General features: G+C 43.6%; 2 protein-coding genes across 2 annotated transcripts in view; one reads left to right on the top strand and one right to left on the bottom strand.

Annotated features, from left to right (window-relative positions):
- klhl32 (kelch-like family member 32) overlaps window positions 1–1,164 on the bottom strand; it is a 43,012-nt gene extending 41,848 nt beyond the window's left edge. The window contains exon 1 of the mRNA XM_021321690.2: window positions 942–1,164. The gene's annotated coding sequence lies outside the window, so the exon portion shown is untranslated. The remainder of the gene's footprint in view (window positions 1–941) is intronic.
- Window positions 1,165–7,481: 6,317 nt separating this feature from the next.
- Window positions 7,482–19,315, top strand: LOC105933394 (frizzled-6). The gene is made up of 8 exons (XM_012872897.3): window positions 7,482–7,638; window positions 8,638–8,981; window positions 11,218–11,414; window positions 13,448–14,021; window positions 14,555–14,974; window positions 15,264–15,412; window positions 15,494–15,880; window positions 17,723–19,315. Exons 2-8 carry the CDS (start codon window positions 8,799–8,801, stop codon window positions 17,880–17,882), a joined length of 2,070 nt encoding a protein of 689 aa, XP_012728351.2. The 5' UTR covers window positions 7,482–7,638; window positions 8,638–8,798; the 3' UTR covers window positions 17,883–19,315.
- Window positions 19,316–21,226: the final 1,911 nt, after the last annotated feature.

The following is a 21,226-nucleotide window of genomic DNA, read 5'->3' as shown; positions in this document are numbered from 1 at the left end:
AAAGTTGTGCTAATGTAAGTTACGCCTCTGCGTTTACGCAACAGAATAAATAAAACCGGTGTTGTTGTTTTTTTTTTCACTGTACAAAGCTAAGGGCTGAGCGTATAGCTAGCTGTTCTGTAGTCCCCACTGAGACATATTGATCGACCTGTTTATGAATGACCTTCAGCCACATGGCCACAGGCAGCAGCTACTGACTGAGGAGAGACAGGGGCAGCTCAGCACACACGTTTACTGACAATCAGGCAAAAATCACTTGCTTTTTTTTTTTACCCTCCTTCCCACAGTGACTTCTTCAGACGTGGTTAGACTGTGTAGATTTTGGTTACATATGCCATCAAATTCAGCAGCGATCATCAGATTATTATTATTATTATTATTATTATTATTATTATTATTATTATTATATCTTAGATCAAGATGTAAACTGTGGAGATTAAATAGATTTCAACGTGGGAGTGCTGACAGTTAATAATCACAACAAGTAGGCCGTTGTTCCCTGCAAAGCGCTCTAATCTCCTGACTAAAAAAGAAAAACACACACACACACACACACACAATCCCAGCGTGGTGTTTTTTTTTTTTTTTTTTTTTTTTTTCAAGCAGAGGAGACAGAAGGCTTCACAGATGAACAGGTAACAGGGCTGAGGGAGGAGGAGGTGGATGAAGGTTTGGGGTACCAAACCCACGAGCGCGTTTACCTGCCACTTGCCAAAAAGCTTCCAGCTGTCAAAACGTCTCCTAGCAACAGGCCAGCGCCTCCGTCTACAAACTGGGAGGACGGAGAGGAGGAGCAGCCTCCACAGCTCCCAGCACAATGACCCTGTTGCATCCAGCCGCGCCGCCCGCGTTACCTTTCTGGAGCAAGCTCACGTCTAACCCCACGGAGGCACCGTTTTCCGCTCGCCGTGTAATCCGACACGCAACGCCGGCTTACGTACCGCATATGAATGTGAAGTGAGTGAGCCCCGTTCCTCCGTGGCGGCGCCGCCGCTACAAATGTCATTTGACGTCCGTGCTTGCCGCTGGTCTCCTTCCCGTCCACACCGGGGCCAAACGGGAACACGGTCGCTAGCGCTGGCACTCACTCGCCGCCGATACTTTATTGGCTGTGCCCTACTGTTGCCCGTCCAATATTACATTATAGCCCCGCCCCTAAACGGCGCTGAATCACATGAACCCCCGGCACATAGTCGAGAAGGAGCGCCCCCGTGTGGTTGATTCAGACACGACACGCTAAATGATCAGCTTTTGGATAAATAGAGCCACTGGAGGTCATTTCTGTCGAGCTCCTTACGGTAAGTTTTATGTTCACGAGTAGAGGAAACGTTTCTTGGTTTAAAGAATCTCTGTTGAGTGCATAATTATACACTTTAGACTTGATCAGTATAACATTTCAACTTTTTTTTAAAACTAAAGATTAAAGTGATGGCATCATCCATCTTCTGTGGTGCAGTTTGTTAGAGTAGCAGCTACTCTACTGCTGAGAGGACACGGTTAGATAAGCTCAGGTGATGGAGGACAGATGGACCCTGGCAAAAATAACATCACTGTTGGACAGCGTCTCCTACCCACCCCATGCACGAAGCTGTTCCCGAGCTGGAGAGCTCCTTCAGGGGCAGACTGGTGCACCCTAAATGCACCAAGGAGCATTGTCGCAGATCCATCCTCCCAGCAGCAGTTAGACTTTATAACCATCACTGCCCCCAACAGACTCAAATAGGTGTTGGTTACATCCCTGCAGATTCGTTTTTGCACTGTTTTGTGATGTGCTGTAAATAGGCCATTGATATTTCTTCTGCACAAATATACATGCATATTTTCTGCATTAATCATGCTTATATATTATTTTAATCTGAGCACGCTATTTTTCTTAACTGTAAAATATTCTTTGTCTCATTGTATAAATCTGTCCTTACAGTATGTCTCATCTATCTATCTATCTATCTATCTATCTATCTATCTATCTATCTATCTATCTATCTATCTATCTATCTATCTATCTATCTATCTATCTATCTATCTATCTATCTATCTATCTATCTATCTATCTATCTATCTATCTATCTATCTATCTATCTATCTATCTATCTATCTATCTATCTATCTATCTATCTATCTATCTATCTGTGTATATATATACATATATATATATATATGTGTGTGTATATATATACATATATATATATATGTGTGTGTGTATATATACATATATATATATGTGTGTGTGTGTGTGTGTTACTTTTGTTAGCCTTGCGTACCACATTCGCATATTGCACATTTGCACATATGCCATCAGACTGTTGAACTGCTGAAGCCACAAATGGACTCTGTACCACATTCGTATATTGCAGGGCTCTAATAATAATCACCTGTACACTGTGAATCACACACTGTCTATTTCCCCTGCATTGTTTACATTGTTAACATTTCAATTCTTTACATAAATTACTACTGCACCTTATTCTGAAACTTACTGCAATTTACTGTGATTTTTCAAGCTGTATGCAAACGAAATTTTGTTCTGTACGCATTCTGTGCATACAAAATGACAAATGAAGTGTCTAAGTCTAAGTGTATCTGCATGCTTATATTGCTTTCCCTTTGCCACTTTTTCACCTAAATTCCCTGACTGTGGGACAGCAAAGGATATTTCTAGTCTACTCTTTTCTGTTCTGAGCAATTGCAGTCCAGATTCCTTAAAAACAGTGAAAGAACCCAGTAATTTAACTTGGAATCAGATAAAAGGTTTATGTCATTACCTAATATTTCCCAACTGCATGCACAACACAGGGAGTGGCTCTTTACCTCATTGACTTAACATGCAAAGAAACAATAGAATGACTAGTTTGGGCTGAAAGGCACAAATGGCTTTTTTCCAAGGCTGTGGAACCCTGCACAAAAGTATGCCTGAATTCAGCTTTTGCATGCCATAAAGTGTGATCTCTGGCAACTTCTGGATGCATATTAGGTAACGGGACCTCATTATGTGTTCTCATACAGAATTAATTTGCAAATTCATATAATAAACCACTGATTATATGTTTTTTTTAACATAACATCATCTTTCTGCACTCTCAGAGTCTAAGCTAACATTTTAGCTAATATATGGTTTTGAAGTTTGGATCATCTCTGAATGCAAGGTTTTTTACATGATCTGAGCTTATTTTTTTCAATATATTTCCAAACATAATTGAATTCAGAATCCAATCACATCTGCACAAATAGTACTGTGCACAAATCTGTATTTTCCCCTCTTATTGCTTTAAATTTTTGTTCCAGGCATTCAGACATTGATGCAACCTTTCACAGTGGACCTAAAAGAACTTTGCTGTTTAACAGTCAAAACTCTTCTTTGAAATGTGATGACACACCCTGGGGCATATGCCCCAGTAAAATAGGTCTGGCGACACCTATGGTTATCTCAAAATAACTATTGCAAATCTTTTTAGTTGCGTTTTATGCAGATATCTGTGTCTCCTTTGATTGTCTAAGGTTTCTTCTGCAGGAATGCTGTGTTGCGTACTCCCATTAGTTCTCATTAGTCAAAAATGCTGTGTTGTTAAAGAGCTTTTGAACTACTATTTTGGCGAAACGAACCGTCACTTCATAGTTAAAGTTCAAACAGTTCCTTCTTCAAAATTACCCTGATACAAAGCAGTGCTCAACATATAATTAAGTCTTTTTTTTTGTATCAAAGCACTGCATCATGTTTGATCATAGAATTTTGGCTTTAGCTTTTTCTTTAACCGAGCCTGGGCTGAGTCTCAGGACCAAATGTTCAACCACCAGGCACTTGACAGTAAGCTTCACTCCCAGGCCTGCTTCCTGAAGGGTGATCCTGTCACTCTAATTCAAGCCAGGTTTGCCTTTTCTCGTGGTCAACTGTAATGCCAGAGACAGAGGACCTTAAAATTCAGAAATGGATCTTAACCGTGGTCCTTGAGGCTCCAACTGGATGCAGGGAACGACAGTCAGATGGATGATGACGTCACACCAGGCTGCGTTTTAGAGTTTGCAAGCAGCTTTAAATTCAGCACAGAGCTGAATGGCTGAAGCTTGAGAGGGATCCATAGACCAGTCCAGAGTCATAGAAGCAAAGGCAGAATCAGGCAGACAATATCCAAGGGCTAGGCAAGAGACATGAGTCATGGACAATTTACTCGGTCTTGGTCCAGAAATCAGAACTGGATGAGATGTCGGATGAGGACGAGGCAGGGAAATCCAAAGAACACGGTCAGAAACAGGCAAGGTAGGGAAAGAACGCCAGACATCTACTCAAATAATCTGGTACCGACTGACTGAAAAGCTTCATTATATAAAGGCAGGAGAGCAGGTGAGTGGAATGGAGCTGATTGTGCTGCTGCAGGAGGAGAGGATCATCTCAGTCAGGTAGGCCAGAATCACAACAGTCAACCATGACACTGGAATCATTAAACCACTCTTAGTCTGACCCCTCCCCTGGGGTCAAGGGAGACCTTACCAGGAGTGAAAGCCCCAGACGACATACCCTGGTGGATCACAAGGGTTAAATGCCCCCCCACAACATTATATAATTTTCAGTGAGTCAAACAATACAATCTTTGACATTGTTTGTAGATCCAACTCACATCTCACAGAGCTATCTGCTGATAATCAAACTGTAGAAAAAGCTTTGCCAAAGTGCAAACCTACTGTGACATGTCTGCCCAGCTCAACTGGCAGCTCAGGCAAGAAAATAATTAATAGGAGAAGAAGCCAAGGGGCCCATGGTAACTCAGGAAGAGCGGCAGAAATTCACAGTCCAGGTGAGACAATCTGTTGGCAAGACAACTGTCAGTTGCGCGCTCCACAAATTCAGCTTTTATGGAAGGATGCCAGGAAGAAAGCAGTGTTTGAAAGAAAGCCGTAAAAAGTCTTGTGTTTAATTATCTACAAAATAATTCTGATTTCATACTTCACTTTCCAACGTTACAATTTGTAACACAGTTTAAAAACAATCACATATTATTTTCTTCTGCCCTTCCCAGTTCCCCTCTACTTTATGTTGGCCTGTAACATATAAATCTTAATAAAACACATCAGCACATATGGTTGTAAGGTGACAAACTATGAAAACGTTCAAACATTATGAACGTAAAGCTAAGGATAAGACATATATGTATAAAGTGAAATAAATGAAAATACTCAAGCAATTTCCAAAGTGATAATACACTCAAGATGAATTGAAAAATTTCAGGAAAATCTGCAGGGGAAACATAGAAATTAGATCTGTTTTAAAGTCCCTGTCAGGTAAATTGTGCTTCCTATACCAAGAGAGGTTGGAGAGGACTGAGGTCCATCGGCTTCTGGCTTTTACAAATACAAAAAGAGGAGAAAGAAGGGGCAGATTGCCACAAAGATGTAGGGGATGAGGTGTGAAGAAATCCATAAAGGTTGAAGCACTGTCTCCCAGTATATATATCTACAACAGTGTAATAGTCACAGCAGTTTTGAACTGGTAATGTACTTTATAACAGATAAGTAGTCAAACAGAGTGAGATGGCACTATGGGGGGCAAACTGAGCTTGCTTTTGATTTTTCTTTTAAAAGGTGGGAAAAAGGTACGACTGTGTGTTGTGCACTGAGAAACTGAAATCACCTGAGTCGTGACAGAAACAGTTATAAATAAAGTCTAGATAACCATTTTTTCAGGCATAGTCTGAGGGGAAAAAACCTAAAGAGGCAGTCTCCTTTTGATTCACATCTGATTTAGTCTTTCTTGTCATCTTTTGGGTCTTGTATTAACTGAAGGTGTCTGGACCATCAACAACAACACCATCAGCTGTGTCACAAAAATGAGATGGTTAACAGAGTTGTTGGCTCTCACCCAGATTTCATAATAGGAGACATAATTATGGCTTCTTCAGTGAGTGGGCACTAAGACTATGGGGCGATGGGCTCAATGGGTAGAATAGCTGTCTTACTTTAGAGGAATAAGTACTTGATCATGTGTTGTTGCTTTAGTTTGCTATTCCAGTCTTCTTTTGGATTTTACTGTTTAAATTTAGACAAACACACAGGCCTTATGGACAAAGAGGATAGGGAGAGTCATGGAAATGCTGAACTATCCATCCATCCATTTTCTGTCACGCTTGTCCCTATTGGAGTCACGAGGGGTGCTGGTGCCTATCTCCAGCTTATATATATATATATATATATATATATATATATATATATATATATATATATATATATAAAGGTATACTATGCAACCGGGGTTGATTTTTGCACGAGACTTCTGAGCCTGTGAGTGCGGCCGAGGGCTCTTGCAAGTACGGTATTTCCCCCACAGACCACCAGGGCGGCCGAGAAAACCTTTGTTCGACATGAAATGACTCATTTAATCATCCAAAACGGTATGGAACATATTAATTAACTGAAAAATGTTGCATAGTATGCCTTTAACCTTATTTGCCAAAAGACTAATTAGTTCTTGGTTGTGTTCTGCAACACATCAGACATTTGTATAGTAGGTCAGCCTGACCCATTAAAAGGCAATGAGTGGTGTTATCGCTGCTTTAGTCAAAATAATTGGTCTTTAGTTGACGTGCAGTCCAGGTTTTTTTAATGAGCCACAGTCACAGTTCAAATTATTTCACAGTGCACTGGAGCACCATGGGGCCAGGATGATGTGAGCAAAAATTTGTAGGGAGAGTAAAACAAAATAACATGGAAAAGTATTATTTTAAAATTAACAGGTAAAAACAACACTTAATTATACATAGTTATACATAAATCAGGTATATCCCAAACCCACTAAAAAGTTAAAGCGATAAAATCATACTAAAGGTATGGAGATTTTATCTGTACTGAAAACAGTTAATGATTCACAATAGAGACTGGATTGCTACAAGAGAACCAGGCCAGTGTTTATTGCTACCAGGCCAGTGTTTATGCAAGTTTATTTAAAGAATTCCCTGTGTAGCCCCATCCCGTTGACCTGTCCCTGGACACACAAGAACGGAATCACATATGAAACCACAAAAAGTAGCGTGATTGAAAAAAATAAGGTAATAAAGTCAGTGAGCACTTGAAAATGTTGTTTGTGAATATGTTTTAAAAACTAACGTATTGTTCTTAACTATTAATTTATTTTATTAAATAATATTTGCTTTATTCTTTATCACAATGTTTTATACGATTGTGTGTGTGTGATTGATGACATTCAAAATTATGACTTTAAATTTCAAAGTCTAATGTTTTAAATAATGAATTTTAGATTACATATGCAACAAATTATTGTCCCATTGTAATAATTACTGACGACGTTCTTTAATCATAAAATACACTTGCTCCAAACTTGTTTTAGTTAGTTTAAAACGCATTTAATCATTTCTCGCTTCGTCGCATTGCGGTACCTCTGGCCCTCCATACCTCCACATCTGCTTCTCCTCTCGCGGCGCTTGCAGAGAGCGGCCAGTAGGCTGCAGCGCCCCCTGGCGTCAGGCTGTTTCATGGGAAGTTGGGAACTGAAAGAATTCAGTGCAACACACCGGGGACAACAACAAGACTGCGCCGGAGCTTAGCGCAGGAAATAGGTTGCAACTTTCCTTAAAAAAAGGGTCTCGTTAGTGTATCCATGCGAGCGGCTGTTACAGGAACCCTTTGATAGTTGGGGTGAGTAATTTCTGTCTGCTTTTTTTGGGGGGGGTCTTGAGTTTCTTTTATTGCTCCTAATTTTCCACCGAAGTTTCCCCGGAGCTCGCTGTCCCGTGTCGGGCAGCGACCGAGGGAGGGATGTCGGCTGCACTTTCCCCCGAAGACTTTGGGTTTGTTTTTATTGTGTATTTAAAAAGTTAGGAAAACAAAACAGAAATATCCAGAACGCTCATTATCCCACCGCGTCGACGTTGTTACTTCGCTGGTTCTGTTTTCGTCTAAATGTAAAGTTTTCAGCAGCCAGGGTTAATATGTCACTGGTTAACATTAGCGAGAGTTTACAGTGACGGGGGAAACACAGGAGACTCCGAAACACAGGAACAGTGATTAAAACAACCATTGATCGTCGATCCTTCGTGCTCCTTCGTGGCAGGCTTTATGATCTGAGAACAAATCAATCAATCAATAAATAAATAAAAGCCGACAAACTCCTTTAAATCATCACTTGGCATGACTTAAAACCTGTGCGCGGTGTCTCCGTGGGTTGCATCAGCCTGTGTTTTCTGTCAGGGCCCATGTGAAAACCCCCCCCCAGGTTCAGGGGAGGCTTTGCCCGGTGAGAAACAGGATATCATTGGGAAAGTATTTGATCCTGCCACGCATTCACCGCTGAGAGCCGCTCAGATGCGGTTGTTGTGCATTCGGGATTCTGACGTTTTAATGTGAAGTTTAATGTGTTCCCAACAAGCTGAGACTCATTCTACTAAATCACCCTATGATCTGTTGCATTCCCCACCCTTCTGGATGCAGGCGCTCAGAGTTCGTGCAGGGATTTCTGGCTCCTGTTTGTCAAACTGCTTTACAAGCACCTCAAGGGACGTGGAGTCATTCACTGAAGGGAGGGAGGGGGAAGGGGGGTCATGTGTTCTTTCATTGTTGTACAGATAAATAGAGACAAACATGAGTGTCAGAGCAGAGCGTCTTTTGATGGATTCGTGTGAATCTTGTCATTTACAGGTACGCTCCGGCCTCTGAAATGTCTCCAGGAAGAGTGACCTGCGGATGATGGTGTGAGTTTCGGAGGACAGCCGTATTTTTGCCAGGAGGAAAGAGATCCCGGCACGGAGCCGAAAGGGAAAGCCTCTCTGAAGCTGTCGTGCTGCCAGTCGGGTGCCGAGATGTGGGCGCAGCCAGGGTGGCTGTGGCTGTCTCTGGTGTGGGTCGGGGGCTGCGGCTCCCACAGCCTGTTCACCTGCGAGCCCATCAAGGTGCACAGGTGCCTGGGGATGCCCTACAACATGACTTTCTTTCCCAACATGATGGAGCACTACGATCAGGAAATCGCAGCTAGAAAAATGGAGGTGAGTCGACGTGACCTCCCACCGAACGTCCCAAAAGGCAGGGTTGGAATTCACTTCAAGTAGCAGGCGGCTCCTCTTCGGACATGCGACCATAGAAAGTAGAGTTGCCTTTAAATTAGCTTTTCGCCCTGTTTTGACTGGGGTTTTAAAAGCTTAGTTGAATTTCATTGTTCAGTAACACATTCTAGACTAAAGAGAGCTGCTCCAGCTGAAAGATCATTCTTTTCAGTCAGTCGTTCACCCGTTCACACCCTGACGGTGGTGAGCTAAGTTAGTAGACACTTAAAATCGGGGAGTCCTGCCCTTGTTTAAAAAACACGTGAAAGTCTCCGGTTTACCTGATAAAATGTAATTTCTATGTCAGTTTACCGATTTTTCATTAAGCCTGATCATCATTTCACTGTGGAAAAAAAAATCTGTTAAACTAAAACCCCTGTAATGTGTAAGCTACGCTGCCGAGCATGCCCGGTTCCAGGCGTTGACGTTCCTCTGCCGGGAACCCTTGTTTGTCTGGTCTTGGTGTCTCAGCATCTTGTCTCCAGGCGTTCCTTCCGGGCCCGGGGGGTTCTGGTTACTGCCGTTCAGTGTCAGAGTTCTGAATATGAGCGCTGATCTGTTGAAGGAGTCTTTTGTGTGGCGTCTGGCTAAGGTGTAGGCGTCCTATTTCACAGCAGCCTTGGCCACGGGCAACTCTATCGACTTTGTTGCGGAGGGCCTTTGATTTTCGGAGGAAGGGGAGGGACACGCCCGGTCCCACACAAAGCCGACTCTGCATACCACAGCGCGTATCCTCTGTCTGTTAATGACTCACTCCCCCCCCCCCCCCCCCCCCCCCCCCCTCACAGCCAGCCCTACACTCTCCTGCCTCCCATGTTCCACGCTCACGCTGGAGCCGTCCTTCAGCCCTGGCTGAAAGGAGTAGCTGATGATCCCTGGTGCTGGAATCCAACAGGCTGCCTCGCTCTCAGTCCAGGGCAGCTTATCAGCTGGAAAACTGAAGGTCTTTGCTCCTGATCCCAGCAGTAGGACGGATTTAAAGAGCAGAGACGGGGTGTTAGAATATGAACAGAATATAAGGATTAGCTGGAGAAAAGTCTGAAAAGTCGTTTTTGCCCCACATCATTTCGTTCTTGAGAGCCTCTTGCAAAGATTTGGCCTTCTAGGGCAGCTCGTCTTTGACTTCTCCCGCTGATTCACGCCGAGGTTTGGTGAAATGTGAGCGTTTTTTTTTTTACTGTAAGCGCTGCAAAGCGAATAAAGGTCAGATTGTTGAGCCGAGTCAGGGACCTCCGAAGGAGGGAAACAAGGGTGCTTACTGTCAGGGAGAGGCCGATCCTTGGCCTCGCAGATATGGGACCTCTGCCAGAAAGGATTTGGGCAAAAGGAGCAACACACTGAATGGCGGTCTGTGCTTTACTTTATGCACCGTTTGTTTTTGTTGTTTTTTTGTGGGGGGGAGACACTAACCGCTTTATGCACCTCAGTTATAGCTGAGCCTGAAAGTCTTAGAATTGACAAACATGCAAATTGTGGTCAAATCTGCTGTCAAACAGATGTTTAAATGTCAAGAGGTGAATTGATTTTAAATAGCCGTAAAGCATTTCTCCTCAGAGAAAGGAGCAGCTCCATGCAGTTATTTTGTGTCTCCCAAAAAGCCTTTGCTTTCATTTCCTGCCACCTATGTTGCAGCAACCCCCCCCCCCCTCCTCACTTCCCCTGCCGCTGCCCCTCGTACGCCCCTCTCTCACCATCCTGAGGGTCCTGACCAGTATGTTGAAACAGAAGAAAATGGTTTCCAGGCGGTGAATGGGCAGCTTTGTGCGGCGCTGAAAAGAATGGCGCAGCTTATCAAAACACAGTTCAGCCGGAGATCAAGTCACAGTCTCCCTTTCTAAAAACAAACTTGACTTATGATCCCTCTCCATCGCTATCCCTTTTGTTGTTTTCAGACTGTTTTTATAGGGAAAGCTGAGATAAAATAAACAAGAGGATAGATGAGGATGTCTCTGGAAGACGAGGAAGAACCCGGTCATTCTTACATTTGTGCTTCACTCCTGGAAAAAAAATAGTTTTAGGCGCAATCTGAGCTCTGCTTAGTTCAGGACGTCCTTTTTCCGATCGCTTGACACAAACTAAGCAAAATGAGTGTTTTCCTGAAATGTCTCATTGTTCTTATTTTCTAATAGGCCTCTGTTACCGAGGGTGTAATTGTTTGAAACGTTCTCTCCTGCTGCAGCCGTTCATGCCCCTGACAAAGCTGCGGTGCTCACCGGACGTCCACCTCTTCCTGTGCCAAGCCTTTATCCCAGCCTGCAGCGAGGAGAACAGGGTGATCCCCCCGTGCAGGGAAAAGTGTCTGGCCGTTCTGGCTCACTGTAAGGAGGATATGGACACTTTTGGCATCGTCTGGCCTCCGGAGCTACAGTGCAACAAGTAAGAGGACATCAGGCGATGGAGGACAGCGGCCGCCAAAATAACCTTTTTCACACTTTGTCACATTCAGACCACCGCTTTTGCTGATGTTGAATATTGTAATAATGGTATCTGTCATAATTAACCTACATTTTCTTTACTATTTGCTTTTCCATCCTCACAAGCTCCCCAACCGTTTCACAGAGCTCACTAAAGCTTGTGTCCAAGCAGTTTGTTTGTTCAAAGGCGTCTCCGTCCCAATTTCAAATCTTTTGCTGCCCCTATTATTTTTTTTTTTTTCTTACACTCAGTATTTGTTATATTTATTTTCATCCATCCCTCCTCTCATTAGCTTCTCTCTCCCTGCTGAAAAAAAAGCATCCCAAGACGGTAATGGTGGGAGCTAACACATTGTTAGTTTTCCATCACTTATAACACTGCAAAAAGGGAACTACAAGGGTTTTATGAAATGTTTATTTCAGGATCGGGAGAGATCGGCAAACACAAATAAGGACTCAAACACTGTTTCTGTTACAATATAAGGCACACATTTATTATTCCCCACAGAATACAGCACATCAAAACAACTAGCTCTTCACACACGTAAAGTAGCAGGCAATAAAGCAACAAGCTTTCAAACAGGCGTGACGCTCAAAAGATTCTCAGAATCAGCCCTTACCATTGACACGAACTGGGAGCCCTCAGTCCTAGGTTAAGATCAGCGTTCACGATGCCGGTATTCCACACACGAACTCACGGCAGACTCACCGGGCTGAGGGCAGTCTCCTCTTTATATACTTGTAAACAAAGAGTCAGATGTGGAGCGAGAGTAGCCATCTCTCCCTCCACAGCTGCCCTGCTTCCCAAAACATGTTTCCCAAACAGAAACCGTTCCCAGCATCTCAGCAGTGTGCAAAGCAAAATAATATGAGTGCACTCAGAATACAGCAAATATAAGCAAAATAAGGAATACAGAATCAGTCTTTCCCACAACACATTGTCATAGGTTCCCACCACAAGTTAGAACAAGTTGTAGGAAAATAACACATGTTGTTCTTAGTTTTATTTGAACTCAAAAACAAGTAATATAAGTGAAACAAGTTATATAACTGAGCAGGTTTTCCCATAATACATTGTTAAAGAGCAAAAATAATTCTTTAATATATCAACAAGTAAGCAACATCTTCTTGAAATTAGTGTATTTGTCCTTAATTTGAGCAGGTAAATAAGATTATCTGCCAATGGAAGGGCTATTTTTACCCCTAAAAAAAGATAATTAGATAAACTGCACTTCGAATAAGATGATGGAGTTGTTCCTGTTTTAGGTGCAAAAAATCTGATTTCATTGGCAGATCATTTAAACTCAAGGATAAATACACAAATTTCAAGAAATCTTTACTTTTAGTTCTCTTTTTTTTTTTTGCAACGCATTTTGCATGTAAGCCAAAACGTTCAGCTGTGAGGCCATCAGACACCTTTGTCCACGTGTTTACGGTGTCTCTTAAATGTTCTGTGGCACGGTGCCAGCAAGACTTCGTCTGGCTTTCTGTCAGCAATGCCTTTCCTCCGTCCACTCGCGAACAAAGAGCAGGTTTGTGAAGTGCACAACTAATAGTTGTCCTGTCAGCAGATTGTTCCAGAAGCTACCCGGCCGGGCCTCTTGGCCCGCCGTGTCAGTCTGGGTAGATGGCCGCGTCTTGTTCTGTTTGCATACAACTTGAACAGAGCTCCATGACATGTTCAAAGCTTGGGATATCGTTTTCCAACCTAACCACACGCTGGAGTTCTCCAGAACCTTCTCCCTGACGTCCCGTTGGGCTTCCTATGGGGCTGGTTGTTCTGTAATGTTCTCTATAAAAAAAGGCCTTCACAGATCAGCTGGATTTATATTGAGTGTGAATAACAGCCGTGTGTACTCTGTTATAGCAAGACAATTCAAAGTGCTGTGGAGTTTATAGTTACGGCATTAAAAAAAGAAAAGTTTAAGGGGTCTGAACACTACTGTATGAATGATTCCCTATGAATCTCATCCTATTACTGCTCTTGTCCTGTAGGTTGGAGCCATGTGGGTCAGCTGGTTCTATCCGTCCCTCCACCACCCCTGCGACCCCCTCGTCGTCTAAGAGAGACCTCGGCTTCTGGTGTCCGTTGCAGCTAAAGACCAAGCCGGGTCACGGCTCTTTCCTCGGCGCCCAGGACTGCGCCCCGCCCTGCTCCAACATGTACTTCAAACCCCACGACATCAAGTTCGCCAAGAGCTTCATCGGCGTGTGTTCCATCGTCTGCCTGGGCGCCACTCTCTTCACCTTTCTCACTTTCCTCATCGACGTCAAGCGCTTCCGATACCCGGAGCGCCCCATAATCTTCTACGCGGTGTGCTACAGCTTCGTCTCGCTCATCTATTTCATCGGCTTCCTGCTGGGAAACGCCGCCGCCTGCGCCCCAGCGAGCCACCCCGCAGGCGTGGATACCGTGGTGCTGGGCTCGCACAGCAAAGGCTGCACTCTGCTCTTTATGCTCCTCTATTTCTTCACGATGGCGGGGATTGTCTGGTGGGTCATACTCACCATCACCTGGTTCCTGGCGGCTGGACCCAAGTGGAGCTGTGAGGCTATCGAGAAGAAAGCGGTATGATTCTGATCAGTAAATGGCAGGGAGCATCAGAGTAGGGAGGAGAACAATAATTGTACACCAGACTTCTAGCAGCAATTGGAGCAAAAGTTCAACAAAGTAGCATTATAGACTAACACATTGCAAAAACGGATCTAAAAATAAGTAAAATGTTCTTAAAGTTAGTGTATTTATCCTTGATTTGAGCAGGTAAATAAGATTATCTGCCAATGGAAGGAGTATTTTTGACCCCTAAACTGAGATATTTAGACATCCTGCACTTGATTGAGATGACTTGTTCCCATTTTAAGTGCAACAATCTTATTCCATTGGCAAATCATCTTATTTACCTGCTCAAATCATCAAATCAAGGACAAATACACTCATTTTAAGAACATTTTACTTCTTTTTAGTTGCGTTTTTGCAGTGGCAGAAACTGAGGATAAGTGCATCCCACATATACACTTTTTTTTTTTTTAAAGGAATCATCAAAGCTATAATTTTAGCACATCACAGCTAGGCCCAACCTTCTGTATGTTCTGTGTCCTCAGGTGTGGTTCCACACCGCGGCCTGGGGAATCCCCGGGGCGTTAACCGTCATGCTGCTGGCTCTGAACAAGGTTGAGGGAGACAACATCAGCGGGGTGTGCTTCGTGGGGCTCTACGACCTGGACGCGCTGCGCTACTTCGTCCTCGCGCCGCTGTGCGCGGGCGTCGTGGTGGGCCTCTTCCTCATCCTGGCGGGCATCGTCTCCCTCAACCACGTCAGGCAGGTGATCCAGCACGACGAGCGCAACCAGGAGAAGCTGAAGAAGTTCATGATCCGGATCGGCGTGTTCAGCTGCCTCTACCTGGTCCCGCTGGTCACCCTGTTGGCCTGCTACACCTACGAGCAGAGTCACCGCAGCTCCTGGGAGACCACCTGGATCAACGACAGGTGTCAGGAGTACAGCATACCCTGCTCCCACAAGGTAGCCTCAAGCTAAAGACAAATAGGAAACCCAGATAATTAACTGTTTACCTTGAACAAACTGTTCGGTCTTTTATCTGTTGCGGTTGTTTCGCGATCGCTTTGTCAGCCACGAAAGACTAGCACAACAGCACAGAATTGCCTGCGCCTTTTCCCCCAGCACCGGACTGTGATAATTAACTTAGTCCCATGAAGAATGCCACCTTTAGTTTAAAATTAGATTTGTTAATTCGCACAAATTGTCTGAATCACAAGGAGGCCGTGACTATTTGTGTCTGTCTGTGTTTCAGGCGACAGAGCTCCACCGTCCCGACCTCTCCTTGTTCCTTGTGAAATACCTGATGACGCTGGTGGTGGGGATCTCCGCCGTGTTCTGGGTCAGCAGCAAGAAGACTTGTTCTGAATGGGCGTACTTCTTCAAAAGAACCCGTAAAAGAGAGTAAGAATACACCTCCCGCCACCGATGTCGCAACAAACGCCGCCCTGCCGTGTCCTAACCGTTGCGATCTGTGCCCCGCAGCCCCATCAGCGAGAGCCGCCGGGTGCTCCAGGAGTCGTGTGAGTTCTTCCTCAAACACGACAGCCGCGTCCAGCACAAGAAGAAGCACTGCAAGTCCGCCTCCCACAAGCTCAAAGTCGTCTCCAAGTCTATGGGCACGAGCACCGCTGTCTCCCCCGCTAGCGCTCGCCAGGGCTCCTCCGCGTGCAACAACCTGGAGCCACACATGAGGAGCTCCCTGTCGGACACCTCTGGCAGGGAGCACCTGGACCGGGGCGCCTCCGGCCGCAGCTCCAGGAGGGCGGAGAGGGAGAGGGAGAGGGAGGGGGCGGAGAGGCGCAGCAAAGCCGGGAGCTCCAGTAAGGTTAGCAGCCGCTCTGAGAGCATGAACAGAGTCCTAGAAGACAGGTGAGATTTATTTTTTTCCTCATCTTTTACGTGTGACAGTGTTTATCAAAACCAAATTCAAAGCTCAACATTTTTTTTTTTTTGCCAAATCATATAGTTTCTGAAATATTTTAGTTTTGTGGTTGTAACCCTTTAACTAGTCACACTGCTATGTGGTGTTAGAGTGCAGACCCTCTTTGTTCATAGGTAAGGGGGAAACCTCTGTCTGACACTTTATCCTACCGATCCTGTTTGAGACACCGCATGTGTCAAGTAAACTGTAATATCATATGGATGAAACGGTACAAAGAAACAAAAATGAAGTTTGATTGCCTAGAGAAATTCAGGGAAATCAACACTGTAGTATTTTCTGTAGATGGAGATCAAACATCTCTTGGTTTAACTCCTTGGTAAGCGTTGTCTGTCCTCTAGCCTGCAGTTCAGTCTCCATGGGATCCAACTTGGATAATTTCCACAGCGTCAGGCTCTAGTTCAGGGATGTTGTGGAGCCGGTCAGAGGAACGCTGCGGACCCAGCTCGTGTCCGTACATGCCGCCAGGGACCATCAACTGTGACCGTTTCATTCTGTCGTCTTGGTTTTCCTACCAGGAAAGGAAGTTGTATTTCATTTCAGCACTTGGGATTATTTTTTATTTTTTTTGTGGTGGCTTTATATAGTCGGTAGTGTTGTTTCCTTGCATGTAGAAGGTCCTGGGTTCAAATCCCAACCGGGGCTTTTCTCCCTAGATACTTCTGCTTCAACCCGCAGCCTCCTACTTTAAACTGCTCCTAGATGTGAGCGTGCCTGTTTGGCTGCCCTGTGTGTATTTGAGTCGCTCTTTGATAGCCTGGCCACTCCTATCTCCAGCATCGGTTGACCGCCTCAGATTAACACGCAGTCCTGCCACGAACACCAGGCTAAAGAACTCAGATTAGGGAATTCATTGTCTGGATTTTCTCACAGAGGTCTTTTTTTTTCATAGCTGTATGAACACTTCAAATCCCTCTTCTAATTACGCTTTTTTCTTGCTCCAGGGGGATCTTAGTTTCTTTTATTCACAGAAAGTCGTTGCAGAAACGGTCCAGCTTTTACAGTACAGGCTGTCTGATCTGGTTCCTAAATGTTTAAACTTGTGCAGAGCTCTCTGTATTTGTTCTTGGAGGATCTTTCTATGCTACACCTTTTATTCCAACATGTCCATCCCCCCAGGCTGGACGTGAGCTCAATCAAATTCTTCTTTTACCACGAAGATTCGGTCATTCCTCGGGCTCCGGCTCTCTGCTACAGTTGTTGTGTTTCTGCAGCGTCGGTACCGTCTCGCTTGTAATGCGATCTCATTTCTCAGCGTGTCAAATTCAAATGCCACACCAGCAATAAGCCGTCTTTCTGCCTAATTAATGAGGAGATGATGAAGGAATAGCTGCACCTGTTTATGAAAGCGTTTTTTTTTTTTTTCATTAAAAATGTACATCCTGTTTTCTGCTTATGCAAATTTGTCCAATTACATGCGAGCCCTCAAATAAAAGGATTCTGCAGATTAAGTACACACGGTAACTTTGATTTACTGGCGCCCGCCGCCAAATTAAAGCAGTGCATTTGAGCGCGTAGTTAATAAATAGTTGTACTTTTACTATGTTAAACAACTAAAACAACACGTTTGTGTTTGCATCTACAATTACTTGACTTTATATTTGTCTCCTGTCGTTGCTTCTATTTTTTTAACCTTAGATTTAACTTGGCCATCTGATCACTACCGCAGGGATGTCAGGAACATTTTCAATTAAGAGAAAGTAAAGGGCTATAATTTTCTACAGCCAATAATTATCATCAATCTGTAATGTGCCCCCCCTCCTTGTTTTTAGGATGACTCCAAGGAGCGAGCTGTCGGACGCTAGACAAGCGACGAGTGGACAGCAGCATCATCCGGCTTTAAACCTATCACACAGCAGCAGCATCCAGGAATGCGCCCCACAGACGGTGGACCAGGTGTCGGAGGAGAGCAGGGACCCAAAGGAGATCTAAGCTCCCAAATGTTCCCGTTCCGTCTTAAACTCCCCCGTTATGTAGCTCAGTACCAATCTTTGTTGGTTAAAACGCCCGCTGAGGGTGAAGTTGTAGCCAGTGATTGTTTAGAGTCACGCAGCATCCGTCACGTGGTCCAGATGTGGTTGTGTTGGACCAGAATCTGTGCAGCTGCTGTAGTTGTTGCATCATTTTTGTTGGCCGGTGACTGTGTGTTCCAGCTTTACTGATCTTTTAGTCTGACTGCGGTAGGACCCAGTTGGACCGCAACCGTGCTATTACCAATGGTCATTTAAGGATGACGCATACAGTATGAATGTTGTTTTAAAGGTTTTACTCAAATGCCGTTTGATTCCTACAGATGAATGCATTATATGTGTAAAATGTTCTTTTCATAGTAGAATTTAAGCTTTTTAATGTATTAGTCTACACACTGAATTGTGTTAAGTGGTTCGTGACATCGCCAAACGTTCAACCCAAGAAAGTTGTTGTGCCTATATTGGAAGCCTTATCGTTACCCAGACCTACAACGTACCACTTTGTAATGAGACCTCTCGCACCACTCTTAAAATAGGCTCTTAAACTTGAAAAAGTTGAATGTGTAAATTCCTTTTGAAAAACCTCTTGTTTTTTCTTAATTTTCTGAACTTTTTACTGTTGTTTTTTTTTTTTTTTTTGTACACTGGACGTCTTTAAACTTGACTGCGTGAAATGACTGTTGCGTAACGATCCAAACATAATCAAGCAGGCGTTTTGCACTCTGTGATGTTAGAAGCACAAGCCACAAATTATTGAGTAATAGATAAACACAAGTAATGTTTTGTGGATATATATGTGTGAGCAGGTCTGGGCCAAGGTTGTACGAGGTCCTAAGCAGCGTTTGATTCTGGCGCCCACCTTCACCTTAACCCATTGCATTTACTACAGACCTGGGAGCATCATGTAGGGGATAAATGTGTGCAGATATGACTGTTGGTGTAATCTTCAAATTATGAAGGTTTTCCTGTTTCCAGCATGCATTTATCAACCTGTCCTGTATAAATCCAAGTGCCCACGGAGCCCCCAGGCCATCAAAGTCTGCCTATACCTCGGGTCGGTTCTACCTGTGATCAGTATTCATGATATTAAGGTCCCAGATAAGTTATGTCAAGTTGTTTTTGCACACATTAAGTGATTCATATGAAATTACTGCCGGATTCTTTGAGTTGGTTGTCTTTTAAGCTTTCGAGAGTTCAGACATTTCCAGAATCACAAATTAAAAGGGAAACTGTGTCAATGGATGTTGTGTTTTGTATTTCCGAGGTGTGGTTCATTACGGGCCTCGTTGTCTAATGCTCCATTTTGCTGTTTTCAGAGTCATTTTTGTATATGTTCTTTTTGTAGTTTGTAAGTTCAGATTACTCTGATGTCTTGAATAAAAAAATTCTATTTTACTCCCTGTGTGAGTCAGAAGGATGTGGTGTGTTGCGAAAGTATTAACACCATTCCACATTTTCTATGTTTTGTCACATGACCACAAAATTGTATGTACTTATTGAGACTTTATGATCCACCAGCATAAAGGTATGCACAATTGTGAATTGAAAAGAGAAAGAAAAATCAATGTTTTAATTTGTGGTGTGCAATTGTATTAGGCTCCCTTTGCTCTGATAGTCCTACGTAAAAGTTAATGCAACTGATTGCTTTCAGAAGTCCCCTAAAAATGAACAAAGTCTACTTGTTTAGAATTTTATCTCAGCATAAAAACAGTCATTCTCTATAGGTCTCAGTATCATGAAGACAAAGGAGCAAGGCACACAGATCAGAGATAAAGTTCTTTTGACATTTGACTCACAGGCCACACGAGGAAACGTTCATTGGTCCATTGGTAACTCTGGAGAAGCTGCAAAATTCAGGTAGGAGAATTTTTCAACAGGTTCACCAATTTGGCCTTAATTGAAGAGCAACCAAAAGAAAGCTTCAAGAAATCCCATCACCCGTTTGCTAAAAGCTAAGTTGGCAGAAACAGGAAACATGCTCCAATCAGATGAGGTAAAAACGTTTTTGGCCAATATGCAAAATACCAGATAAATTGGAAACACTACCACCATCCCCATGATGTAACAGAGCATCATGCTTCTGATGATACCTAAAGTTTAGGTAGTATATCAACTCTGACCAAGGTTGCTTAAAGCGTCCTACCTAGCTAGTGTCAGTTATCCCCTATATAGGATAGGCCGGTGTTGGTTGACCCCAGCAGGACAATGACCCTGAACACAACCAGATCTACAATACAATGGCTTGGATTAAAGCATATTCGTAGAACGCCCCAAATCCAACAAACCATTTGTGGCAAGACTTGAACATTGCTTTCACTGATTGCTTGACCTATTTTGCAAAGAATGTAAAAAAATAAAATGGGGATCTGACTCCAGATATCAGAATCAGACATACTTTAATGATCCCAGGGGGAAATTAGTTTTGTTACATGCTCCAGAATACACACATTGTTATATATATATTTACAACACTCCACACAAGGTATTACCATATCACAATAGTCATAACACTTCACCTTGGGAATCCAAGTGAAGTGATAGTGACTTGTGCAAGAACAGTGCAGAGAATGCATAAATGACAGTTACAGTTAGGATAACTGAGGGAGGCGTTGTAGAGATTGATAGCCACAGGCAGGAATGATTTCCTGTGGCGCTCAGTGGTGCATCTGGGTAAGAGGAGCTTTCTGCTAAAAGAGCTCATCTATTGGGTCAGTGTGTCATGGAGAGGGTGTGAGACATTGTCTAAGATGCACTTTAGCCTGGACAGCATCCTCCTCTCTGCCACTGCCGTCAGGTTGTCCAGCTCCTCCCCCACAACATTCCCCGCCCTCCTGATCAGTTTGTTTAGTCTGTTGTTGTCGGCAGCCCACAGCCCACTGCCCACTGCCCCAGCATGTGACAGCGAAGAAGAGCGTGCCGGCAACAACAGACTCATAAAATATCCTCAGCAGCATCCCACAGATGTTAAAGGACCTCAGCCTCCTCAGGAATATGCAGAGCTGGTATAAGACTTGCAGCCGGAGTCACAAAATGTGGGGCTCAACAAGGGCTGGACTATATATATATATATATATATATATATATATATATATATATATATATAAAGCATATCAATAAAACAAAAGTTATATTGATCGATAACAATAATTATCAACAAATTCAAAACATGTATGTTGTTGCTTAACGACTTATTTTTAGATACAGACACAAACACTGAATTCAAACTCAACCCTTTATTCAACCAACCTTTTACCAAGTTTTTAACAATGAAAAAGAACATGTACTCTCTGAACTCTTTGGAGGGGG

The sequence above is a fragment of the Fundulus heteroclitus genome, chromosome 3, assembly GCF_011125445.2.
Source record: "Fundulus heteroclitus isolate FHET01 chromosome 3, MU-UCD_Fhet_4.1, whole genome shotgun sequence".
NCBI lineage: Eukaryota > Metazoa > Chordata > Actinopteri > Cyprinodontiformes > Fundulidae > Fundulus > Fundulus heteroclitus.
The sequence above is the reverse complement of the archived record's forward strand: the minus strand, read 5'-3'. Positions and strand labels throughout refer to the sequence as shown.